The 22041-nt window shown below is 37.7% G+C and overlaps 8 protein-coding genes across 16 annotated transcripts; 5 read left to right on the forward strand and 3 right to left on the reverse strand.

Moving 5' to 3' along the window:
• The first annotated feature begins 33 nt into the window (after nt 1-33).
• On the forward strand, nt 34-5260 carry LOC104741058 (putative polygalacturonase At1g80170). 2 transcript variants are annotated; one of them, XM_019235661.2, is made up of 9 exons: nt 34-2408; nt 2921-3138; nt 3337-3465; nt 3590-3760; nt 3861-3881; nt 3981-4270; nt 4345-4453; nt 4545-4661; nt 4765-5260. In XM_019235661.2, the coding sequence occupies exons 2-9, from the start codon at nt 2959-2961 to the stop codon at nt 5047-5049; spliced, it is 1302 nt and encodes a 433-aa protein (XP_019091206.2). In that variant the 5' UTR covers nt 34-2408; nt 2921-2958; the 3' UTR covers nt 5050-5260. The 2 variants fall into 2 exon arrangements, with proteins under 2 accessions (XP_019091206.2, XP_010460133.2); XM_010461831.3 differs by lacking the exon at nt 34-2408 and having other exon boundaries at nt 2583-3138.
• Nucleotides 231-2362, forward strand: LOC104741059 (pentatricopeptide repeat-containing protein At1g74600, chloroplastic). The gene has a single exon (XM_019235663.2). It carries the CDS (start codon nt 231-233, stop codon nt 2223-2225), a length of 1995 nt encoding a protein of 664 aa, XP_019091208.2. The 3' UTR covers nt 2226-2362.
• Nucleotides 5261-5723: 463 nt separating the features above from the next.
• Nucleotides 5724-9325, forward strand: LOC104743488 (putative glucomannan 4-beta-mannosyltransferase 3). 5 transcript variants are annotated; one of them, XM_087483758.1, is made up of 9 exons: nt 5724-5982; nt 6752-6921; nt 7034-7363; nt 7460-7558; nt 7662-7914; nt 8028-8275; nt 8361-8674; nt 8787-8981; nt 9062-9325. In XM_087483758.1, exons 2-9 carry the CDS (start codon nt 6856-6858, stop codon nt 9222-9224), a joined length of 1668 nt encoding a protein of 555 aa, XP_087339884.1. In that variant the 5' UTR covers nt 5724-5982; nt 6752-6855; the 3' UTR covers nt 9225-9325. The 5 variants fall into 5 exon arrangements, with proteins under 5 accessions (XP_087339884.1, XP_087339885.1, XP_087339887.1 ...); XM_087483759.1 differs by having other exon boundaries at nt 5774-5982; nt 7460-7553; XM_087483761.1 differs by having other exon boundaries at nt 5853-5982; nt 7460-7553; nt 7658-7914.
• A 344-nt stretch (nt 9326-9669) lies between these two features.
• On the forward strand, nt 9670-11722 carry LOC104741061 (ADP-ribosylation factor 2-B). Its single transcript, XM_010461834.3, has 7 exons — nt 9670-9843; nt 10285-10441; nt 10578-10648; nt 10798-10917; nt 11042-11160; nt 11294-11375; nt 11472-11722. Exons 2-7 carry the CDS (start codon nt 10294-10296, stop codon nt 11475-11477), a joined length of 546 nt encoding a protein of 181 aa, XP_010460136.1. The 5' UTR covers nt 9670-9843; nt 10285-10293; the 3' UTR covers nt 11478-11722.
• A 59-nt stretch (nt 11723-11781) lies between these two features.
• On the reverse strand, nt 11782-13428 carry LOC104741060 (uncharacterized). 2 transcript variants are annotated; one of them, XM_019235494.2, is made up of 5 exons: nt 13114-13428; nt 12872-13027; nt 12589-12735; nt 12349-12495; nt 11782-12262 (listed from the first exon to the last, which is right to left on the reverse strand). In XM_019235494.2, the coding sequence occupies exons 1-5, from the start codon at nt 13171-13173 to the stop codon at nt 11954-11956; spliced, it is 819 nt and encodes a 272-aa protein (XP_019091039.2). In that variant the 5' UTR covers nt 13174-13428; the 3' UTR covers nt 11782-11953. The 2 variants fall into 2 exon arrangements, with proteins under 2 accessions (XP_019091039.2, XP_087339889.1); XM_087483763.1 differs by having other exon boundaries at nt 12404-12495; nt 13114-13419.
• A 384-nt stretch (nt 13429-13812) lies between these two features.
• On the reverse strand, nt 13813-16425 carry LOC104741062 (uncharacterized). Of its 3 annotated transcripts, XM_010461836.2 has the most exons (7): nt 15856-16425; nt 15441-15531; nt 15173-15245; nt 14908-15057; nt 14638-14775; nt 14403-14546; nt 13813-14315 (listed from the first exon to the last, which is right to left on the reverse strand). In XM_010461836.2, exons 3-7 carry the CDS (start codon nt 15230-15232, stop codon nt 14013-14015), a joined length of 795 nt encoding a protein of 264 aa, XP_010460138.1. In that variant the 5' UTR covers nt 15233-15245; nt 15441-15531; nt 15856-16425; the 3' UTR covers nt 13813-14012. The 3 variants fall into 3 exon arrangements, with proteins under 3 accessions (XP_010460138.1, XP_010460137.1, XP_087339888.1); XM_010461835.3 differs by lacking the exon at nt 15441-15531 and having other exon boundaries at nt 15856-16407; XM_087483762.1 differs by lacking the exons at nt 14638-14775; nt 15441-15531; nt 15856-16425 and having other exon boundaries at nt 15173-15410.
• A 346-nt stretch (nt 16426-16771) lies between these two features.
• LOC104741063 (uncharacterized) lies at nt 16772-17838 on the forward strand. Its single transcript, XM_010461837.3, has one exon. It carries the CDS (start codon nt 16983-16985, stop codon nt 17565-17567), a length of 585 nt encoding a protein of 194 aa, XP_010460139.1. The 5' UTR covers nt 16772-16982; the 3' UTR covers nt 17568-17838.
• On the reverse strand, nt 17814-21482 carry LOC104741064 (proline-rich receptor-like protein kinase PERK12). Its single transcript, XM_010461838.2, has 8 exons — nt 20061-21482; nt 19480-19968; nt 19315-19401; nt 19168-19238; nt 18991-19067; nt 18718-18865; nt 18476-18637; nt 17814-18354 (listed from the first exon to the last, which is right to left on the reverse strand). The coding sequence occupies exons 1-8, from the start codon at nt 20908-20910 to the stop codon at nt 18109-18111; spliced, it is 2130 nt and encodes a 709-aa protein (XP_010460140.1). The 5' UTR covers nt 20911-21482; the 3' UTR covers nt 17814-18108.
• Nucleotides 21483-22041: the final 559 nt, after the last annotated feature.

The raw sequence follows: 22041 nt of genomic DNA on the forward strand, positions 1-22041 counted from the left end.
CTAACCTGTGTTCGGTTTGGTTTGGTTCGGCAGTTCAGTTCGGTCCGAGTGCCCAGGCTTTTGTATAATAAGCCGGTTTCTTGTGAAGACAATGATACTTGCGGTGCAAGGAGCAAGAACGCATTCAATTTTTGTTTTCTAAGCTCTGATACAAATGCGAACTACGGCTTGTAGAGAGATTACTTTCTTTATACTTTTGTATTTTAATCTTCATTCAAAGTGTCGGAGACATGCGAGGGGGACGAGCTTTATACTTTCTTAGAAGAACAACGACGACGTTAGCTCAGCATTTGTGTCCGCTTATTGCAATGCCTCGTTTGGAGTTTAGTTCGTTTCTTGAATTAAACCCTAGCGACGTCGTCTACACCCATAACCGTAAAATTGATGGATTGATCAAATCCGGAAACTTGATATCTGCACACGAAGTGTTCGATGAAATGTCTGTAAGAGATGTTGTTACTTATAATCTTCTTATTTCTGGGTATAGTCGAAACGGGTGTTCTTTAAAAGCTATTGAACTCTATGCGGAGCTGGTCTCTTGTGGTCTTAGAGAGAGTGCTTCCACGTTTCCTTCGGTTCTCAGTGTATGTAGTGATGAATTGTTCTGTAGAGAAGGAACACAAGTTCATTGTAGGGTGATTTCGCTTGGGTTTGGATGTAATTTGTTTGTTAGATCTGCAATTGTTGGTCTTTATGCGTCTTTGCGGCTTGTTGATGTTGCATTGAAGCTGTTTGATGAAATGCCTGAGAGAAATTTAGCAGTTTGTAATTTGCTGTTGAGATGTTTTTGCGAGAGTGGAGATCCAAAGCGATTGTTTGGTGTGTTTCAAAGGATGGAACTTGAAGGTGTAATTGAGAATGGGTTAACTTATTGTTATATGATCCGTGCTTGCTCTAATGATCGGTTGTTATATGAAGGGAAGCAATTGCATTCCCAAGTGATTAAATCTGGATGGGACATTTCTAATATATTTGTGGCTAATGCACTTGTGGATTTTTACTCTGCTTGTGGCGATTTGTTCGATTCTATGAAATCATTCAATGTTGTCCCAGAAGAGGATGTAATATCATGGAACTCGATTGTTTCTATCTGTGCAGATTATGGTTCTGTGCTTGATTCTCTTGATTTGTTTAGCAAGATGCAGTTTTGGGGGAAGAGACCTTCGATACGGTCATTCATGTCATTTCTGAATTTCTGTAGCAGAAACAGTGATATTCAATCCGGGAAGCAGATCCATTGCTATGTTCTAAAAATGGGTTTTGATGTTCGAAGTCTTTATGTCCAGTCTGCTTTGATTGACATGTATGGAAAATGCAATGACATTGACAGTTCTGTGTTGGTTTACCAGAGTTTGCCTTGCTTGAGTTTGGAGTGCTGTAACTCGTTGATGACTTCTCTGATGTACTGTGGCATCACTAAAGATATTTTTGAGATGTTTGGTTTGATGATTGATGAAGGAACTGGAATCGACGAAGTCACTCTCTCTACTGTTCTTAAGGCTTTAGCACTCTCTGTGCCAGCAAATTTACATAGCTGCGAGCTTATACATTGCTGGTCTGTCAAAACCGGTTATGCATCTGATGTTGCAGTCTCGTGCTCTCTAATTGATGCGTATTCAAAGAGCGGTCAGAATGAAGTATCTCGGAAGGTGTTTATGGAGCTTGAGTCACCTAACATCTTCTGCTGGACTTCGATCATCAATGGCTATGCTAGAAACGGTATGGGAAGAGAGTGTCTTGAGGTGCTGAGAGAAATGGATCAAAAGAGTCTCATACCAGACGAAGTTACAATCTTGTCTGTACTATCAGGTTGCAGTCATTCTGGGCTTGTTGAAGAAGGGGAGCTGATTTTCGACTCATTGGAAACAAAGTATGGAATTTCTCCAGGAAGAAAACTCTATGCGTGCATGGTGGATTTGCTAGGGCGTGCTGGTTTGGTGGAAAAAGCCGAAAGGCTGCTTCGTCAGGCACGTGGAGATGCAGACTGCATCGCGTGGAGCTCATTACTGCAGAGCTGCAGGATTCATAGAAACGAATCAATTGGAAGAAGAGCAGCGGAAGTCTTGATGGATCTTGAACCCGAGGATTTTGCTGTTTACATCCAAGTTTCAAAATTTTACTTTGAGATGGGTAACTTTGAAATCTCCAGACAAATAAGAGAGATCGCTGCTTCACGAGAGCTCATGAGGGAGATCGGTTATAGTTCAGTCATTCTGAAAAGCTGATAACCCGAACTTGCAAGACAGTGTTCTTTTTCTTCAGCTACATGAAAAAGAAGAACGAATCCAATTGCAAAGTTCACACCTTTTTTTCTAGATATCTGAAATGGATTCTTTTGCTTGAAGCCATAACACATGATTGACACTCTACAAAGACAACACAGGAGGCTGAGGTTCTTTATTTGCCAGGTTGGTACAACAAACTCATTGACACTTCTACTTTTGTTTTTTTTTAATATAGTATAGATTGTCTGTTCTTCGTTCTTCAATACCACATCATCTCTAAAATTCTTAAAATAGCATCTTGAGTTTATAAAGTTGAGAGATCTTCAGGGCCTTCTTTCTCGTTTTGTTTTATTTTAGATCTCATGGGACCAACATTTTTATCAAGAACAAGTTGACCACGAAGGTTTTGTATAGAGGTTTTGGAGTAAAGCAAAGAAGTAAAAAAGCATATGACTTGTGCTTTAAGCATAGATATATAGAAAAACAAGGCCTTATCTTCATGTACTTTTAAGCCAAGCCAATAAACCCCACAAACTTCACTAATTACTCTGCATATAAATTCAACCCACAACCAATCATCTCTAGCAAAGAAATCTCATTAGTGGGCACTGGATTTTAAAAATCAATAAGGAATCTTCTCTTGGCATTTTGATTGAGGCATATGATGGATAAGCTCGTCATTCTTTCCCTTCTAGGTCTATTACTGGTTACTGCTTATGGAGCTGCAGGGGAAATGGTGTACGCCGATCTCGACATCCTTGAGGAGCTTGAGAACTTTGATGTACTGCTAGATGATGATGATGATACAAAGCTCTTTGATTTGCCGTCATTCACAAGCCGAAGTTCTGGTAAGACTCTGGTGAATGTGGATACATTTGGTGCAACTGGAGATGGAGTTTCTGATGATACTCAGGTACATTTGCGATCATTTTGCTTATTCCATGAAAATGAAAGGTTGTCTAGATACCTAAAACGCCATTTGTTCTATGTCTGGAATAAAACATATATCCAAACTTGAAATGGTGTGCATTGTGGACTTAACATATTGATTTTGCGTGGTTTAATTCAATATTTTTGCTCAACTGATCTGTCAAAACTCTTCTTAAATCAGGCATTCATAAGCGCATGGAGTAAGGCTTGTGATACACCAAAATCCGTGTTTCTGGTTCCAGAAGGACGGCGGTATTTAGTAAATGCAACAAAGTTCACTGGTCCATGTAAACAAAAGTTGATCATTCAGGTTAAGTTTGACATTATAAGTCTTCTATTTTTGTTGTCTTCAGCAGTGAAACAGAAACTAGACCATTATTATATATATATACAAGTATGTCTTATATAATTCAGAGACTTGTTTTTGTTTACAGATTGACGGAACAATAGTGGCACCAGATGAGCCAAGCAATTGGGACTCAAAGTTCCAAAGAATTTGGCTCGAATTTTCAAAACTCAAAGGGGTCACTTTCCAAGGGAAAGGAGTTATAGATGGTTCTGGGAGCAAATGGTGGGCTGCTTCTTGCAAGAAAAACAAGTCTAACGTAAAATCCTTTATACCCAAATTTAGCTTTCTTTTAAATTAAAAACCAAATGTCTGAGTTTTCGAATAGAATCTTACTCATCTTTCTTTCTCTCTTACAGCCTTGCAAAAGTGCACCAACGGTAAGAAACCATTGCCTTCGTTATTTACCAGTTTCTCCTGACAAATGTCTCTGCTTGTTTTGTTTGGTTCAACAGTATGTTTTGTGTTTCTGACTGCAGGCGTTAACTATAGAATCCAGTTCAGGTGTGAAAGTAAGTGGCTTGACGATCCAGAACAGTCAGCAGATGAATTTCATCATTGCAAGGTCAAGTTCAGTTCGAGTCTCCAAAGTTATGGTCTCTTCTCCAGGAGATAGTCCCAACACTGATGGAATCCATATCACTGGATCTACCAATGTTATCCTTCAAGACTGTAAAATCGGCACAGGGGATGATTGTGTCTCCATTGTAAATGCGAGCTCGAATATAAAGATGAAGAACATCTATTGTGGACCTGGACATGGAATCAGGTACGTACATCATCAAATTTCTAGATAACATCTTGTTACAAATCAAATATAACTTTATTCGGGATTTCTTGCAGCATTGGAAGTCTTGGAAAGGATAACACAACAGGCATTGTAACACAAGTAGTGTTGGAAACTGCCTTGTTAAGAGGGACAACTAATGGACTCAGAATTAAAACATATCAGGTAAAAACAAAAATAAACATTCGGTCTTTAATAAACTTTGATTTGGCTTGATCAACAGCAATTTTATTTCACTGTTTCTCTTTCGAAACAGGGAGGTTCTGGTTACGTTCAGGGTATTCGATTTGCAAACGTAGACATGCAAGATGTTGCAAACCCGATACTCATTGATCAGTTCTACTGCGATTCTCCAACAACATGTCAAAATCAGGTTACCTTACAATAGCACTACAACCTCGTGATTGTGATTATTCTTCTATCAATACAAAGATGAAAACTTATATCTATTTCTTTCCTTCTTGTTATAAATGCAGACCTCAGCGGTTAAAATCAGCCAGATAATGTACCGGAACATAACGGGGACGACCAACAGTCCGAAAGCCATCAAATTTGCGTGCAGCGACACAGTCCCTTGCAGTCACATTGTCCTCAACGATGTGAATCTTGAAGGCAAAGACGGTCAAGTTGAAGCGTACTGTAACTCAGCTGAAGGTTTTGGGTATGGAGTGATTCATCCGTCCGCAGATTGTCTCTACTCGCACGACGACAAGGGCTTGGGCCAAAGTTACAAGTCAGAGACTGGCCATGACGAGCTCTGATGTTCTCAAGTGTTGCTGTTAGTGAGGGATGATATGTAAAATAGTTTTCTGAAGCATATGATATAGTAAACAAGAATTTTATTTTCCACTTTTATTATAATCAACCATAAGTTTGGTTGTTCTTAAGTCTTAACAGCATTTCTCCACCTTTTGTATCACATGTTTCCAATCTTTAATTTTTTATACAAATGCGTTAACTTTTGGTTGTGAAGGTTTCACATTTTTTGTGTGTGTGATTGTATTGGTGGTAGTTACTCCCCACACCATTATGAAAATAGGAAAAGGGTAACAAAAAAAATTTGACTTTAGGATTAGAGAGAGGCACATGGAGACACCAAAGGTCGCAATTGCTTGAATGATTGAATTGTTTTGATATGTTTGGCACGTGCGAAACGTGTAGCTGTAAACATCAAGGACCAATGGCAATGCCAACCCATTTATTTACTCTTTCAATAACAACTCAACAACTACATCACCTAAAGATCTAGTCTTAGCTTGCAATTTGCTTTGTAATGTGAAATGAAATAACCAATTTTTAAATGGTAATGTATATGATAATATTTCTTTCTTTTTTTTTGTTTCTTTTACATGGTATATAGATTTTTGTACAAGGTAAATTTGGTTTTGTCCATATACAGAAGAATGCAAAAAAGAGAAATGAATTCCTTAAACCAACGAAATAACCAACTCTATATGGTACATGGACCCGGGAATCTAAAGACGTGCGAGAATAATGATTTTGTTTACCATTTAAATCAAATAATGTTCATCTTCATCATCCCATCTCCAAGAGACTCCAACTTATTGCAAATTATTGTGACCAAAAAAAAAAAAAAAAAAAAAGGTAAGAGAGAGTGCAAAGTTGTGAAGAACCACAAAGTTTTTGGTAAACTGAGGAGATCTCTAAGTTGTGGGAGAGAGAAAGCTTCTGAGGTAAAATCATAAACTCCCATTTCTTTTAAAATCTGATTGAATACTCTCATATATTGCATTTGCTTTCAAGTTCTGATAAGTCTCTAAAGGTTTATGACTTTTACAATTACTTTTCTTTATAAGCACATTGTTCAATTGATAGTGCCGATTCATATCACAAATCCTACCCTACATTATATTCCTAGTGACATATTTCCCTTAAATTAATGAACAACCTTTTAATTTTTAATTTTTTGGTTGTCTCCATATGTTCTTCGAGTAATAAAAGTATAAAGAAGCTTTTTTTATCTTCAATATTTTTCAGTCTGAAGGAAGACCAAAAAACATATTTTGTTTTAAAACGTCATTAGAGTAATAACAAAGTTTTGAAACAGAGGAGGAGGAATGTTCAATACTTAGAAAAATAGGACCAAGCAAAGTCAACATCCCTTTCACAAAAAAAAAAAAAAAAAAAAAAAAAACGAGTACAACTGTAACATTTACTTCGACTTTATCTACCAGGTGGGATTGAACAAGTGGGATGTTACTTAATTGACTAAAGATGCATCCCTAACCCAACCCCATATCATAGCATTAGGCTATTAGCTCATAGTCATAAACTTATTATATTAGTATTAAGACTAATCATTTTCCTTTTCTCTTAAAGTTGTTTTAGTTTTTTGATTACAATAATTGGAGATGAAGAGAATGTGATGCTAGTTACTATTATTTTAAACGAGGAATAAAAACAAGATCTGGTCCTGACATTGTTATGAATCTTCAAACTCAGGAGGACACAAACCCAAGATCTCTGCTAGAGGAAAAAACAACCATTCCTAGCACCATGTTTAAGTTTTGAGCTTCTTGAGAGTTTCAAGTCCTGTTTGAGAAAAAATGTCACCATTTATGAAGTTCTCTTTCTTTCTCTATGATTCTCTTTCACCTTCCTCTTTGTTTCTGGTAAATCATAACTTCTTCTCTCTCTCTCTCTCTCTCTCTGTTTCACATACTTATTTTGATTCTTATGTTTTACATTATATGTAATCCTTTTTTTTGTTTGGTTGGTTTAAAGGTTCAAAGACATACCTTAGCAGTATCATCAGATACAGATGGGGTTGTTACAAGTGGCATAATTGGAGAAATTATATACATTTGGAAGCAGACAAGAATCTTTGTGTTTATACCAATCTTGAAATTCTTAGTGACGATATGCTTGGTGATGTCCTTTTTGGTGTTCATAGAAAGAGTTTATATGAGCATAGTTGTAGTCTTTGTGAAATTACTTAGAAGATCACCTGAGAAAGTACACAAATGGGAAGCTATAAACGATGATGATCTTGAGCTCGCCAACACAAACTTCCCAATGGTTCTTATTCAGATCCCAATGTACAATGAAAAAGAGGTAACGACTATTACTTTATTGTAACCAACGAAACTAAACTAATATACGCATAGTTCTAAATGAAGGAATCATATATATTCTTGTTGTTTTTCACAGGTTTGTCAGTTATCAATAGGAGCAGCCTGTAGGCTATCTTGGCCGTTGGATCGAATGATAGTTCAAGTTCTTGATGATTCCACAGATCCTGCTAGTAAGGTCCTTTGTTCAATTTTTTGTTGAAAATTCTTTAATTTATATATAATTGATTCCTCTGACTTTAGCCGAGTTTTGACATATGAAATGATTTTGGAAAAGACAGGAATTGGTGAATGCAGAATGTGATAAATGGGCGAGAAAAGGCATAAACATAATGTCAGAGATTAGAGACAACAGAATCGGATACAAAGCAGGAGCACTAAAGGCAGGGATGATGCACAACTATGTGAAACAATGCGAGTTTGTCGCCATTTTCGATGCTGATTTCCAACCTGATCCTGACTTCCTAGAACGAACCATTCCTTTTCTTATTCACAACCATGATATCTCCCTTGTCCAATGCCGTTGGAAGTTTGGTAAAAACACTCATCAATCTATTTTTTTTTTTTGGAAAAATAAATAGTTCTAATTATGTTAATTAAAGTCAATATTGGATTCTAATGGAGGGAATGTGTTACGTAAATTGTAGTGAATGCGAACGAGTGTTTAATGACAAGAATGCAAGAGATGTCACTAAACTACCATTTTATAGCTGAGCAAGAATCTGGTTCTTCAATCCATGCTTTCTTTGGATTCAATGGAACCGCTGGTGTTTGGAGAATCGCAGCTTTAAACGAAGCTGGAGGATGGAAAGATCGAACAACAGTCGAAGATATGGATTTAGCTGTACGAGCTTGTCTTCATGGTTGGAAATTTGTATATGTACATGACGTCGAGGTACTACTATTAAACTCAATCATCATATAACTAAGTACTTTAAAAGATTTCATTATTCAAGACATTGTGTTTTCTAAAAATTCAGGTGAAAAATGAGTTGCCAAGTACATTCAAAGCATACAGGTTTCAGCAACATAGATGGTCTTGTGGACCAGCTAACCTGTGTAGGAAGATGACAATGGAAATCTTGCAGAACAAGAAAGTGTCGGCGTGGAAGAAGTTGTATCTCATATACAATTTCTTCTTCATAAGGAAGATTGTAGTACACATCTTCACATTTGTCTTCTATTGTCTGATTCTACCAACAACTGTGCTCTTCCCTGAGCTCCAAGTTCCTAAATGGGCAACTGTTTATTTTCCTACTACAATCACTCTCCTTAACGCTATCGCTACACCTCGGTAACATATTCTCCCTACTTCCTTTAAACTCTGTTTTTTTTTTTTTTTTTTTTTTTTTTTCTCATTTTTGTTTAGAAAGATGAAAAAGTTTGACGTACGTTGTCAAGTGCAGATCATTCCATCTTCTTGTCTTCTGGATCTTATTCGAGAATGTAATGTCAATGCATCGCACGAAGGCGACATTCATCGGGCTACTAGAGGCAGGACGGGTTAACGAATGGGTTGTTACTGAAAAATTAGGTGACACTCTCAAGTCTAAGTTAATAACTAAAGCTACAACTAAGCTCTACACAAGATTTGGACAAAGGTACGTACATACTAAACCTTTAAAAGCATTTTGAAAACGATCGTAACTAAAATTTAGTTTTTAAACATTTTTTTTTGCAGACTCAATTGGAGAGAACTCGTTGTAGGGCTATACATATTCTTATGCGGATGCTATGATGTCGCGTATGGAAGATCATACTTCTATGTGTATCTGTTTCTACAGTCTTGTGCATTTTTTGTCGCTGGAGTTGGTTTTATTGGCACATTTGTTCCAACTGTTTAGAACTAAACTTTTGTATTTTGAGATAGCAAATACATGTTTTTGCTTTATTCTTGTGATTAGACCGACTTAACTCTTCTATATTCAAATTTTTTTTTTGTTAATGTTGTTATGATCAAATCAAAAGAAATGTGGCTAGCTGCTATATGATCATTTATACAAATGAACTTCTCATTAATCGTTAATACGTTATACGTAACGTAACATTCTATGATTTGTAATTATTTTCTTCTGACAATTGTGTTCTTGAAAGAAGAATATATAAGTCAAAGGTCAACGATGTTTGAAGATGTTGAGAATGACGTGGTGGTTTGTGATTGGTTAGATGGCATCCATGGCCAACGACCCATGACGCATGTAAACCGCGTACAGCCCCACGAAAACATTCTTCGAAGGGTATTTTCGGTATTCCGGCGGCATTTATTGCGAATTGACGTTATTGTCCTTCGTCTCTATAAAGATCTTCTTCCGTTTTTTTTTTTTACAATTACGGCGTTGCGCATTTAGCGTTGTTCTGAAGCTCTCTCTCTCTCTCTCTCTATATCTCTTTCTCTTTCAAATTGTTCGGTTCGTCTCTCGCAATCTCTCTTTTCTAAGATAGCTCCGGAACATTGACGCAGAGGTACGATTGATCTAGATCTGAGCTCATAGATTCGAATACACTTGCACGTTGTTTCGTTTGTGTTCTTAGGTTGTTGCATTCTCGTTTTTTTTCGATTTGATGTTTTGTGAATTTGGATATCTCGCTTCGATTTAGGTTTTTGATGATGTTTTGGTTAGAAATTGTGATTCGATCTTTCAGCTGCAGCGTGTGAAGTCTGGATCTATGAACATTCATCTCTTCTCGCTGTAATTGCGTTTGTATAGATTCTGAATTCTCGAGGATCTATATTCTATACGATGAGAGCATTAGGTTTTGGTGGAATCTGTTTGGATCTGCGTTTATCTAATGCTACTTGTGATTTTGTTCATAGTGAACATATTGGATTTTTATTCTCTTGTGATCTATATGTGTGTACTTTTCGTAATTGCTGATGATGCATTGTGTGTGTGTGTGATGCAGTGAAGCAAGATGGGTTTGTCATTCGCAAAGCTTTTTAGCCGGCTTTTTGCCAAGAAGGAGATGAGAATTCTGATGGTAGGTCTCGATGCTGCTGGTAAGACCACCATTTTGTACAAGCTCAAGCTCGGAGAGATTGTCACCACCATTCCCACTATTGGTGAGTCGAATTTCGTAATCTCTGTCTAAGAAGCTTTAGTTTCAACATGTCGCTAAAGAGGTTTCTGATAAGACGATCTTAGCATACAATTTGTGCTTCCACTGGCACTGATGATTAAACTACAAATTGTGGACAGGGTTCAATGTGGAAACTGTTGAGTACAAGAACATCAGTTTCACAGTGTGGGATGTCGGGGGTCAGGACAAGGTATGCTGATTATTCAACTTCAGAGCATCAAGAAGTTCTCTTTTTTTTTTTTTGCATCACAACCTGGGAGACTTTTTCCTTCTATTATTGCTGCTGAACTTAGTACCACATGAACTGACAAGGCATAAATATGGTCTTCTTGTTATCAGATCCGTCCCTTGTGGAGGCACTACTTCCAGAACACTCAAGGTCTTATCTTTGTGGTGGACAGCAATGACAGAGACCGTGTTGTTGAGGCTAGAGATGAATTGCACAGAATGCTGAACGAGGTATGCTTCCCAGTGTTATCTGGCTGTTGTACTGAATTCATTCATGTCCAGATGATTCCAGTGTTCTTTGATAGTAGTAAGACAGGATTAGTAAACTTACCAAACACTTGTTGGATTTTTACAGGATGAGCTGCGTGATGCTGTTCTGCTCGTGTTTGCTAACAAACAGGATCTTCCAAATGCTATGAATGCCGCTGAGATCACTGATAAGCTTGGTCTCCACTCTCTTCGTCAGCGTCACTGGTAAAATAAAACTTATAATCTCCCCTGCTTCCCTCATGTCGATTTGTTCCCCTGCATATCAAATGTTTCTTATGGTATAATTCCAAATATTGAGAAGCTCTCTGACCCATTCATGTCGACGAATTATCTCCAGGTACATCCAGAGCACATGTGCCACTTCAGGTGAGGGGCTTTACGAAGGTCTGGACTGGTTGTCCAACAACATTGCCGGAAAGGTAATAATGTCACAAAACTTCAGTTTATTTTTTGTTTTCTGTATCTTTGAGCAAATAGTGATTCTATCTTCTCTGTTCTTGTTGTTGGTTGTGCAGGCGTAGAGGGAAAGTTTATGGTCGAGTTGATTTGCATTTGCTGAGCAAATCTGGATGCAGGGGCAAACATTATCTGATTTTTTTTGGTTTCCGCTTTTGTTATTCTGTTTTTTTTTTTTTTTTGGATATGTGGATGGATTTTGTGATTTGTTGTTCTGATTGTACGTAGAACTTAGAAAAACCACCTTTTATATAGTTTTGGTAATACTGTAATCGAAGATTTAATCTACTGCTTCCGTGGGTTTTTGTCACCGTGTTTAATTTTGCACTTTGATTCATATGTTGAACTACGGTTTCATTTGAGATCTTCTTCACGAAACTTGATAAGAATTACTTATCATGAACTGGCTGGAGAATTGTATAAAATTCAGGTTACAAGCTTTACAGTCTATGCTTGTTTATGATACTTTTGCTGGCAGTTGACAAGTTGTAATGTTTGGTTCTTGATGCTTTTACCTATTGGTATCGGATTTGGGGTGTTTTCAAACACCTCGGATCATGGCTCCGTTCATTTGAAGATCTTCGATCAGAGTTGTCATGGTCTTGATGGTGATCCGACGAACGTACCAAGAAATCGGTGGCAGATTAAAAAGAAAAGAAGGCTTAAACATCTGGTCCAGTTTCACTTTCGTCGCAATCCTGCCTTGTCTGCAACTACATTCTTCGTATTCTTCTCTACTCTTCGGCTTTTTGTGTTTGCACAAGCGTTCTGAATCTACGTATAAAGGCTCCAATTTATACTGACCCTCAAACATATCTATGAACATCTTATTCTTTACCCAATAGTGTACCTGCCAACAACATCAAGCAAGAAAAACCTAGATGAAAATTTCCAAGAAAAAAGGATTGATTCATATAATGAGGGAAATATCTTTACAGTAAGAAATTGTGGGTGTTCGATGAAACTAGTAGATATCGGGATAGCTCCAGACCAATAAAGGAAGTTCCATCCCACAGCTTTCTTCGCTCTTACGAACTGTCCTTTTCCAGTATCGGGTGACACAACTTCTCTTGATATGTTTTCCTTCATAAGAAGAAAACAGTCAACACATTCAAAAATTGTTTTTGTACTCTTTTAGTAGAATCGTAAAATGATTAAGTTAAAAAAAGAAGAAACCAGAAGTTGGCGTCCTTTGATTATTCTGGAGTATGATTGGTTGTCTGGATTAGTTAAAACGTCGTAGGCTGCTTCAGGAGGCAACCCTAATGTAAATTCCATGTCTATAGTTGACATACCCCATTCTAGATCATTTCTTCTTTCCACCTCCAAACATAAAAAAAAATTGAACGTAATAAATTGTGGGATGTTTATTACCCTTCATTCGGCCATGTCCTTGAAAAGGCAAAAAAAAAATAAAAATAATAAATGATTTGAGTTAAAGGAATTGCTAATCTTTTACCTTCACCTTAGGATGGGGATCGTGCCATTGTTTCTTCTTCTCTGATTCTCTCCAAAGTGTTAACTTCTCCTTCATCTCATCTCTCTCCTCGTTAGTATTTATATCTGAAGACCCTGACTTAACTTTCACATTCTCAGATCTCTTGGACTCATCAGCCTACAACAACAAACATAATCATAGTTAATCTATATATCTAATAGTGATTTGAGTTCTCGCGCTGACTTATGGAAAATGAGATTGACCTTAAGAGGCTGTTGAGTGTTCTGACTGACCCAGCCACCAAATTCAGGAAATATACCCATTTCCCTTCTTAATAAATTCGTCTACAAAGAGTAAAATGACGATCCAAAGAAAGTGTCCAAGAGCTAGATAGTAGAGAGACAAAGAGAGGGTTGACTTTCAAAGGAAAAGATGTCAACGGGACAATATAAGGTTTCAGAACCTAAGGGAATAGATGGATTCAGATTTAGACAAAATATAATATGAACTTGAAAGAATAGGGCTGGTGTAGTGTACGACATGTTACCACGAAAAAAAAAGAGAAACTCGGCCAGCTCAATTCTCGTGATTCCTTTCTTGTAGTATAAGCGAGAGCTGCATGAGGGATGTTTTTGATGGGCTCTCACGTGAAAAGTCCGAGCATCATGTAATTCATACCTAATTAATCTCTAGTATTAGTGATTATTCAGATTTTGAGTTGTTGTTAGAGGAAAAATCACAAATATGCATGTGATCGTCCACAGGATTCTGGTCCAAATTTAGATAGAAGATAAATGTGTTTTACCAAACATTTGCGGCTAAAGTTAATATAGAAGGAAAATGTACAGTCTTTAAGTAAATTTTAATTTGGATTGTTTGAATAAGTTTAATTTTAAATAACGCTTTAATTTTTGTTCGATATTGTTTAGGTGAAACTACGTACTATAAGGTTTGGATTTATATTTTCGAAGTTTCCCTTCAAGTGATTCTAAAGTTAATACATTTTTCTTTTTCTAATGTACTTGTTAATAATGACATGATACACGCATCTTTTTGTATTCGGTAAAGCATACACATAAGTATTGAGATGAACAAAGTGACTTTGAATAAAGTGGATTTAGAGAACTAATTAATGTTTATACCAAAATGGTTTGAGGACATTTCAAACTCCTCGTATTATGGCTCCCCTATCTTGAAGATCTTGTACTAGATTCTTGGTGATCGTGATGGTGATCTTGCGGATGTACCAAGAAAGCGGTGGTAGATTCAAAAGAGTAGAAGGTTGAAAGGTTTGATTCATTGTCACCTTCGACGCAATATGTCCACCGCTACATTTTTGGTATTCTTCTCGACTCTTTGGCTTCATGTTCTTGCACAAGCGTTCTGAATCCACGTATACTGGCTCCACTTTCCAACTACCCTCAAAAGTTTTCATGAACTTCATTTTGTTTTTCATATATACCGCCTACCAACAATAAGCAAGAGATTATTTTTTTCCAAGATTTAACAATGGAGATTGAATTTCGTGAGAAATAGAAAAGAAGTTTCGTACAGAAATTTTTTTACGGTTTTCGACAAAATCTAGAGTTATCGGGATGGTTCCAGACCACGAAAGAAACTTCCAGGCCACAGCTTTCTCCGACTCCACCGTCTGCCTTGCTCCATCATCCTTCACAACTTTTCTTGACACGTTTTCCTTCGTAAGATAAAATGTCACATTTTCAAAATTTGTTATAAATAAAACTCTCATTTGAATCATACAAAGATAAGAAAAATCAAAGAAAAACCAAAAGTTCGTGGCGCTGATTGATTATTCTGGAGTATGCTTGGTTGTCTGGATTAGTTAAAACGTCGTAGGCTGCTTGAGGAGGCAATCCTAATATAAACACAATGTCCACATGGGAAAGGCCATCTTCTGTTTCCACCTTCAGATAATGTAAGAAAATTTTGGGATCTTTTTTTTTTTTTTGCTTAAGACTACTAAATTTTAACTCTAATGCATGGCAAAAGAATTACAAGTATTGAGTTTTTTAGTTAGCTGATTTGGTCTTACGTACCTTCACCTTAGCAGGGAGATCTTCCCATTGTTCTTTCTTCTCTGCATGTCTCCAAAGTTTTAATTGCTCCTTCATCTCATCTCTCTCCTCGGGAGCATTTATCTCTGGCCTTGACTTAGATTTCACATTTTCAGATCTCTTAGACTCAGCCTACAACAACAAACGTAATCATTATATATTATAATCTCTATATACCTGTTATACTAGTATATTATTAACTGGTATAACTTTTAATAGTTCTCTGATTGATGGAAATGAAACTGACCTTAGGAGGCTGTTGAGTGTTCTGATTGATATAGCCACCAAATCCAGGAAATTTACCCATTACCTCTCTAAATCTTTAGTCCACAAAGAGAAAATGACGATCAAAATAGAGACTATACAAGATGTTGACTTACTGAGGAAAATAAGTCAACGGCACAATGTTTGGTTCTAAAGACCTAAGATAATATATGGACTCTGATTTAGACAAAAAAAAATAGTATGAAATTGAAAGAATATGTGAAAGTGGAGTGTAGTATACGTTTACTTACTGCGGAAAAAAGAAACTAGGAGCTCAATTCTCGTGACTTTTTTCTTGACGTACAAGTAAGAGCTACGTGAGGAAATGTAGATATCTATACCCTAACGAGAGAAAGGTTGTATGGCTATGAGAGATGGTCAAATCAAATCCATAAGAGTATACATAATATAAGCCACTTCTCAAAAGGGATGTCACAAAAAGTAAAGTCGTGAGCAAACAGGACGTTGCTTAAGAGAGATAGATTATGAATCAAACCAATAAGAAGATCTCGTAAAGCTAAAGAACATCTGACCGTTTGATTCAGAATCGATACTACATTTTGTCACACTAATTTTTTACCAAGTCAGGTGTTGGAGCAGTCTAAATCATGCACTTTTAATCGAATCAAGAACGGAACAAAAACGAAGCCGGTTCTGAAAGCTTACTCAGGTGTGTGCCTGGCCTGTGACTGTGTTGTGCTGTGTGCATCCTGGGTGGGTGTGACTGAAAAAATTGTGGAACAGAAACTGAGTTGACTCACTAGTCTTAGGTCCCGCCGCAGAGAGCTTGAAGCTTCGACATCAAATTGGTGAGAGAAGAGATATTTAACATTCATACACTGCCAGAAAAAACAATACAAAACAAAACGTAAAAAAAAAAAAAAGAGAAGATGTTTTGATCCCTACTAAGAGTCATGAAGATTATGAATTTTATCCATTATATGCAAAGCATTGAGCTCCCATAGACTATATGGCCTTATGCGTATTGCCATAATATATTAGAAAAATATATTTTCTAGCGGTGTTTCGTTGTTAGTTATATTACACATACATATGCGCAACATGCTACCAAGATTTTACAAAAAAGTAATAATGATTAAGCCTAAATGAGTTTCACCTAAATATCTAGAAACAAAATTTGAAGAAAAAAAACTAAGAAAAGACATAAAAGTTCAATATATTTCAGCGGAACAGATGTAAACTCTTAAAAGCTGTCTTGTGCAACTATATGTGAGTAATGGGAATATAAAGGAGCCAATGATTGGGTAAAGCCCACTCCATAATCTTCTTTTTGAATTTTAATGGGAAAGATTAATCAAATTGTACAAAATCACACTTTATCTCCTCACAAAGAAAACAGATTTGTTCCAAAGTGCATCTCTCTCCATGCACTTACACATCACAAAGAATCTCATTTTTCGGTTCTTTCTTTATAAAAAGAAAAGAAAGAAAAAACAACAACGAATGTTCCATCTCAATATATAAAAATGTTGGTTTCAGACGCATTAGTCCTTATATATTCCTGCATTACCTGTCACTTTTGTATGATACATATTAAATATTACACTTTGTTTCTAACCACAAATGCTACTATTACTAATACATTGCCCCTAATCTCACATGGAATGAAGCATATTCACATTTCTTGTTCCACAAGTACCTTCTCAGTAACCCTCCTTGATCTCTACTCAAGGAACTCCTAAAAAAAAAGGCTTCCCCAACATCTTCTTATAACAGTTCTTGATTTTACCTTTAAGAACCAAACAAAAACCAAAACCTAGCTAGAAGTAAAAATGGGAGATCAAGGAGTACAACAAATGCAACAGCCTATTGTTGTGTATCCGAACGCATATACTAAACAGTATCCAGACCCATCTTCTTCTTCTTCAAAACCTTCTTCTTCCTCTGGCTCAAGCGGAAACTTTGGGACGGTCTTCATAGTCTTAGCCGTGATCTTTGTCTTATCGGCTCTGGCTTGTGTCTTTGGGAGGCTATGTAACCGCGAAAGCCGTGCGGCTAAGCAGCAACATAGCAAGCATCCGAAGCATGAGAAAGCTTCATCCAAGAAGAGCCGTGAGATTCGCCCCGTGGAGCGTGAACCAAGGGAGAGAGGTGATATGGAGTATGGGTTTGATGATATGAAACGGCCTGAGCCAATTGAGAAACCCTCTGGAAGAGACGGAGGAGGAGAGGATATAGAATTCGGATTTGATGACAAGAGAGGGGAAAGAGGCGGAAGCGGAGGAGGAGGAGTAGGACCACCTCCACCAAGTATCAAACATGCAGTGAGGTTCAAGCTACCGGAAAATGGAGACCACCATTCTAAAGGAGAGATCAGACGTGGAGGTCCTGAGTTCGAGTTCCGACCAGGACACTAATGATCTTAGTTTGCCTAAGAATAAACTACTTTTATATTTATGCCTTGATTGCTTCCTAAACTTTTATTTCTTTTGTGCTTTTGCTTTTCTTGGTTGATTTGTGGGTATGGAACTTAGAGCTGAAGCTACCAAACTTCTTATAATCCCTTGGTGTGATTAATATACTGTAGATTCTCTACATATCTAAGGTACTGAATAAATCCAATGCAAGTAGTATTTTCTATGTAAATTTTGTAAGAATCATGGTAAAAGAATCAACAAATTTATGGAAGAACGTTTGTAATCAGAATACAGAGTTCTTCACTATCCTCTTTACTCCAAACAAAAATTAGTAACACAGAACGGAGAAAAGGTAAAACAAGATACAACTTATCTGGGTTCTATTTTTTTTTTTTTTTTGTTTCTGAGGAATTTAGCCATTAGAGAACAAAAACTAAAGGCACCTACCAAGAAAAGCATCTCACACAATATACGTAAAGAATGGCTTTACAAAGCTCAAGAAGGAGGCAGATGTAAGTGTTTACTTTCACCTATTGTATGTTCAGAACCGTCGGTTATTGAAAGGCCGAGTCTCAGATTCATTCCCTGAGAAATCAGCAGAGCTTTTGGCAGAGTAGTCTCCACTGTACAATCGTGACTCTGTGTTGTTATCAAAACCAAACGCCATTTTTCTGAATTTCATGATCTCTTCATTGTATTGCCCTGAGTCATAAGCTGTGCTTTGCCCAACTTTGATTCCGTTGCTAATATCTCCTGAGTCTCCGTCACAGTCCAATGCTCTCACAACCTTATTTTTAAAGAGTGGATAAGTTTTCAGATGTGCTGAGATTAGAACAAGAAATGTATAGAGCAATCCACTTGTTGCTGCTATAAATGGGAGCTTTGGAAGTTTGGTTAGTCAGAATTACCTGAACCATGCGTGGACGTTTTGGACCAGAATGTCTAACACATGCAGCGGCTGCCTCGATCATTCTGAAGACTTCATGCTCCACATAATGCTTTTCAAGCCGTCTATCAACCAGTTCGCTGAAATCTCCGGTCTCAATGGCTTTGAGAAGCAGTGGGCGTGCCTGTGAGTTCATGTACAAGTACTGCATGAGTAAACTAAAGCCAATGTTTTACTGTAAATGTTGAAGATTGGTTCTTTTACCCATTCGACCAAACTCTCTTCTCCTAGAGGCTGACTTTGGTCAACTGGTTTACGTCCAGTTACAAGCTCTAAGAGAACAACCCCAAACGAGAAAACATCGGATCTATCAGTCAACTTTCCACTAGATGCATATTCCGGCGCTAGGTACCTAAACACAAAATTGTTAGGCAATATCAAAAGCATTTTCTGATTCCACATAGAAGAAACCTTGTCTTCAAGCATGAATCAATGAAGGTTCAGTTTTGAAGAAGAGTTTCTGAGCTGTATGCTTACCCAAAGGTCCCCATAACACGAGTTGATACATGAGTTTGTGTTGTATCATTGAGTCTAGCAAGTCCAAAATCAGCAACCTAAACACCCAAAAACATAAACACAAAGAACAAGCCTCATCAGCTAAAACTTTATAGAGTCATAAGATGGATATAAAGAAAAGGGGGATTTCTTTAGCACCTGAGCTTCATACTCATCGTCCAGCAGAATGTTTGCTGACTTTATGTCTCTGTGAATGATTTTTGGATGACCTATAAAACAACATTATGAACCACAAAGTGCTTAACCAAAACATGAATGTGATTCTGTTTGCTCTGAATTACTTACAGTCTTCGTGCAGATATGCCAACCCTTTGGCTGATCCTATAGCGATCCGAACTCTCTTAGACCACTCTAAAACCGGCATTCCCTTTCCTAAAGCATAAAGTGAGTTTGTCAAACACATAAAGCTAAAAAGTCTAATCTATAGCGAAAATGGTAAAAGCAGCTCACCATGCAAATGATGCTCCAACGTTTGATTAGAAACATACTCATAGATAAGCAATCTATGCTGGTCAGAAATGCAGTAACCAACCAGAGAGACCAAATGACGATGATGAACACGGCTAATAATCTCAACCTCTGCCTTAAACTCACGGTCACCTTGTCCACTTCCAGCTTTAAGCTGCTTAACTGCTACAACTTTACCATCCTGTAATGTACCTTTATAGACACATCCAAACCCACCTTCTCCAAGAATGTTTTGACGAGAAAAGCCTTGAGTTATCGACGCAAGCTCGTCGTAACTGAAATGAGTCTGACCAGTCCCGAGGATTGCAGAGTCAGGTGTGCCACCGGATTGCATTTGATGATGAGGATAACCACCAGGTGCACCGAAGCTGTTTCCCATAGAGGATTGTTGTTGTTGCTGTGAATTGTACATTGAACCACCAGGACCAGAAGAGTATCCTTTACCAGGATCTTGACCATATAAGAATCCATCTAAACATCAAAGCAAAGCAATACAATGCTGTTCAAAACGCCAAGCAACAGAGATATGAAACAGAGAGATAAAAAGCAAAGATTTTTAAAACCTGATTTAACAGAGAAATTGGGGTGTGGCATGTACTGAGTGTTATTATAGCTATCAGACTTTCTCTTCTTCTTTCTTCTCACTAAGAACACAACTGCTATTAAGGCCAAGATGGCGAAACCGGCCACAGCCATACCGACCACAGTCTTCCCTTGATAGCCGCCGTCTCCACTTCCTTGGTTTGAGGAAGGTGTTCCTTTGCTGGGAGCATTGAGAGATGGAGACGCAATAGGTCCATTGGAAACAGTTTTGGGTGGTGCATTGAGGAATGGGCTAGGCGGCGAGTTGGGATTAGCCGGAGGAGAATTGGCTGGTCCTGATGGTTGAATTGGGGGAGGTTTGGTAGGGTCTAACGGTGGAGCTGGAGGCGAATTGGTTGGATCTGATGATGGTGGAGCCGGAGGAGATTGTGACGGTGGTGATCCCGGCCTTGTGGGATCTACATTCGGCGAAGACGATGAAGGAGGTGGCGATTGAACGTCCGGAGACGACGGAGGAGGGTTGTTGTTATCTGAGTCATTTGGAGGAGCCGGTGGTGTTTCTGAATCCGCTGGAGGAGAAGGTGGCGGCGGAGAAGGGGTTGAATCAGACGGTGGAGAAGAAGAGTCAGAAGGTGGAGGTGGAGAAGCTGTTACCGGAGGGAAAATAGAAGGTAAAGGAGGAAGCTCTGAATCGGGAGGAGGAGGTGATGGTTCTGACGGCGGCGGTGGTGATGAATTAGCCGGTGGGGTAGGTGGAGAGGAATCATCAGGTGGAGGAGCAGAGTTTCCTGAAGAAGTATCCGGCGGAGGAGCGGTATCAGCTGGTGGCGCCGGTGGTGATAAACTCGGCGAATCGTCTAAGTCTGACATTTTTTAATCTTACTAATTTTTGCAATCAAATTCTCAAAATTGATCAATAAAAACACCAAAAAAGTTTCGATTTTTGTATGAGATTAACTCAATTCTCGAAGAACCCAATAGTCTCAAGTCTCCAAAATCCTAAATTTGTGAAAAAAAAAAATTCCCAGAAACAATTGAATCGAATAATGAATTAAAAATAAAAAAAACTAGGGTTTATAAAAGTGGAGAGAGAGATGAGAAAAATGCGAAGCCCGATTACGTTAATGGAAGGAGAAACTCTGTTTTTTTTTCTTCCTCCTTCTCTCTCTCTCTCTCTCTCTCTCTCCCTCCCTCTTCCCTTTTCCCGGAAAAAAAAAATTAAAGAATAGGAAAAGGAAAAGAAAATTAAGAAATCTCCATGATCGTGTTTTAAGCGATGATGATGATAATAAGTCGAAGGCACGTCGTCGTCGTCGTCGTCTCTGCGTTTTTTTTTTTTTTTTCTTTTGCCGCATCGTATTGTTTCTTTTGGGGATGTCACACCTTAATTCTCGGGTTACCGCGTAAATCAAAACGGAACATTTTGAAAGTTTAATCGGACCGACTCGACTCGACCCGACCGGTGGAATCTTAAACAGGCCTTTTAATCAGTAGTAACTATATAAATGGGCTTTTTATTAGAGGCACAGTAAAAAAGCCCAATACATACGTAAATCTCATTTTAGATATTTGTGTACGTATCATCATCACCATCATTTAGCTAAAAGTGAGTGTAAAACCAAAAACTTTGGCCACCCGAGCAAGGCATCGCTTTAAATGGAAGACTACTCCCTATCACTATACCAAATTTATTACCTCTACGAATTTGCCTATATCCATCATCTCCAATCTAATTCAATAATGTATTTGTATTTGTATTTAATTTATTATCTTGTCACAAACACGTATTTACATCTTACAGAAGAAAGAATCTCAATTAATGCATATGTTTGGGTAGGAAAAAAGAATCTCAAATTCTCAATCCAATACAAAGGTAATTAATTTATAGTCAAATTTAAAAGCTCTTAAGCACAATTAAAGATTTCAACAAAAAAAAAAACTTAAACTTATCTTAAGACGAGAACAAAATGACCTCATTAAGAAAAAATGATTCCTTAGTGT

The sequence above is a fragment of the Camelina sativa genome, chromosome 14, assembly GCF_030686135.1.
Source record: "Camelina sativa cultivar CO46 ecotype springtype chromosome 14, ASM3068613v1".
Lineage (NCBI taxonomy): Eukaryota > Viridiplantae > Streptophyta > Magnoliopsida > Brassicales > Brassicaceae > Camelina > Camelina sativa.

Coding starts and splice junctions, on each gene's coding strand:
- LOC104743488 (XM_087483758.1), top strand. CDS start 6,856: ATGTCACCATTTATGAAGTTCTCTTTCTTTCTCTATGATTCTCTTTCA. Junction 6,922..7,033: donor CACCTTCCTCTTTGTTTCTG/GTAAATCATAAC, acceptor GTTGGTTTAAAG/GTTCAAAGACATACCTTAGC. Junction 8,675..8,786: donor AACGCTATCGCTACACCTCG/GTAACATATTCT, acceptor TGTCAAGTGCAG/ATCATTCCATCTTCTTGTCT.
- LOC104741064 (XM_010461838.2), bottom strand. CDS start 20,910: ATGTCAGACTTAGACGATTCGCCGAGTTTATCACCACCGGCGCCACCA. Junction 19,969..20,060: donor CAATTTCTCTGTTAAATCAG/GTTTTAAAAATC, acceptor TTTGATGTTTAG/ATGGATTCTTATATGGTCAA. Junction 18,355..18,475: donor AACGTCCACGCATGGTTCAG/GTAATTCTGACT, acceptor TTTAAAAATAAG/GTTGTGAGAGCATTGGACTG.
- LOC104741061 (XM_010461834.3), top strand. CDS start 10,294: ATGGGTTTGTCATTCGCAAAGCTTTTTAGCCGGCTTTTTGCCAAGAAG. Junction 10,442..10,577: donor CACCACCATTCCCACTATTG/GTGAGTCGAATT, acceptor AATTGTGGACAG/GGTTCAATGTGGAAACTGTT. Junction 10,649..10,797: donor ATGTCGGGGGTCAGGACAAG/GTATGCTGATTA, acceptor TCTTGTTATCAG/ATCCGTCCCTTGTGGAGGCA.
- LOC104741058 (XM_010461831.3), top strand. CDS start 2,887: ATGATGGATAAGCTCGTCATTCTTTCCCTTCTAGGTCTATTACTGGTT. Junction 3,882..3,980: donor CTTGCAAAAGTGCACCAACG/GTAAGAAACCAT, acceptor TTCTGACTGCAG/GCGTTAACTATAGAATCCAG. Junction 4,662..4,764: donor CAACAACATGTCAAAATCAG/GTTACCTTACAA, acceptor TTATAAATGCAG/ACCTCAGCGGTTAAAATCAG.
- LOC104741062 (XM_010461835.3), bottom strand. CDS start 16,025: ATGAATGTTAAATATCTCTTCTCTCACCAATTTGATGTCGAAGCTTCA. Junction 15,058..15,172: donor ACACTCAACAGCCTCCTAAG/GTCAGTTTCATT, acceptor TTGTTGTTGTAG/GCTGAGTCTAAGAGATCTGA. Junction 14,776..14,907: donor ATCTCCCTGCTAAGGTGAAG/GTACGTAAGACC, acceptor CATTATCTGAAG/GTGGAAACAGAAGATGGCCT.
- LOC104741059 (XM_019235663.2), top strand. CDS start 231: ATGCGAGGGGGACGAGCTTTATACTTTCTTAGAAGAACAACGACGACG.
- LOC104741063 (XM_010461837.3), top strand. CDS start 16,983: ATGGGAGATCAAGGAGTACAACAAATGCAACAGCCTATTGTTGTGTAT.
- LOC104741060 (XM_019235494.2), bottom strand. CDS start 13,173: ATGGGTATATTTCCTGAATTTGGTGGCTGGGTCAGTCAGAACACTCAA. Junction 12,736..12,871: donor ATCCCCATCCTAAGGTGAAG/GTAAAAGATTAG, acceptor TTATGTTTGGAG/GTGGAAAGAAGAAATGATCT. Junction 12,496..12,588: donor TCAAAGGACGCCAACTTCTG/GTTTCTTCTTTT, acceptor CTTCTTATGAAG/GAAAACATATCAAGAGAAGT.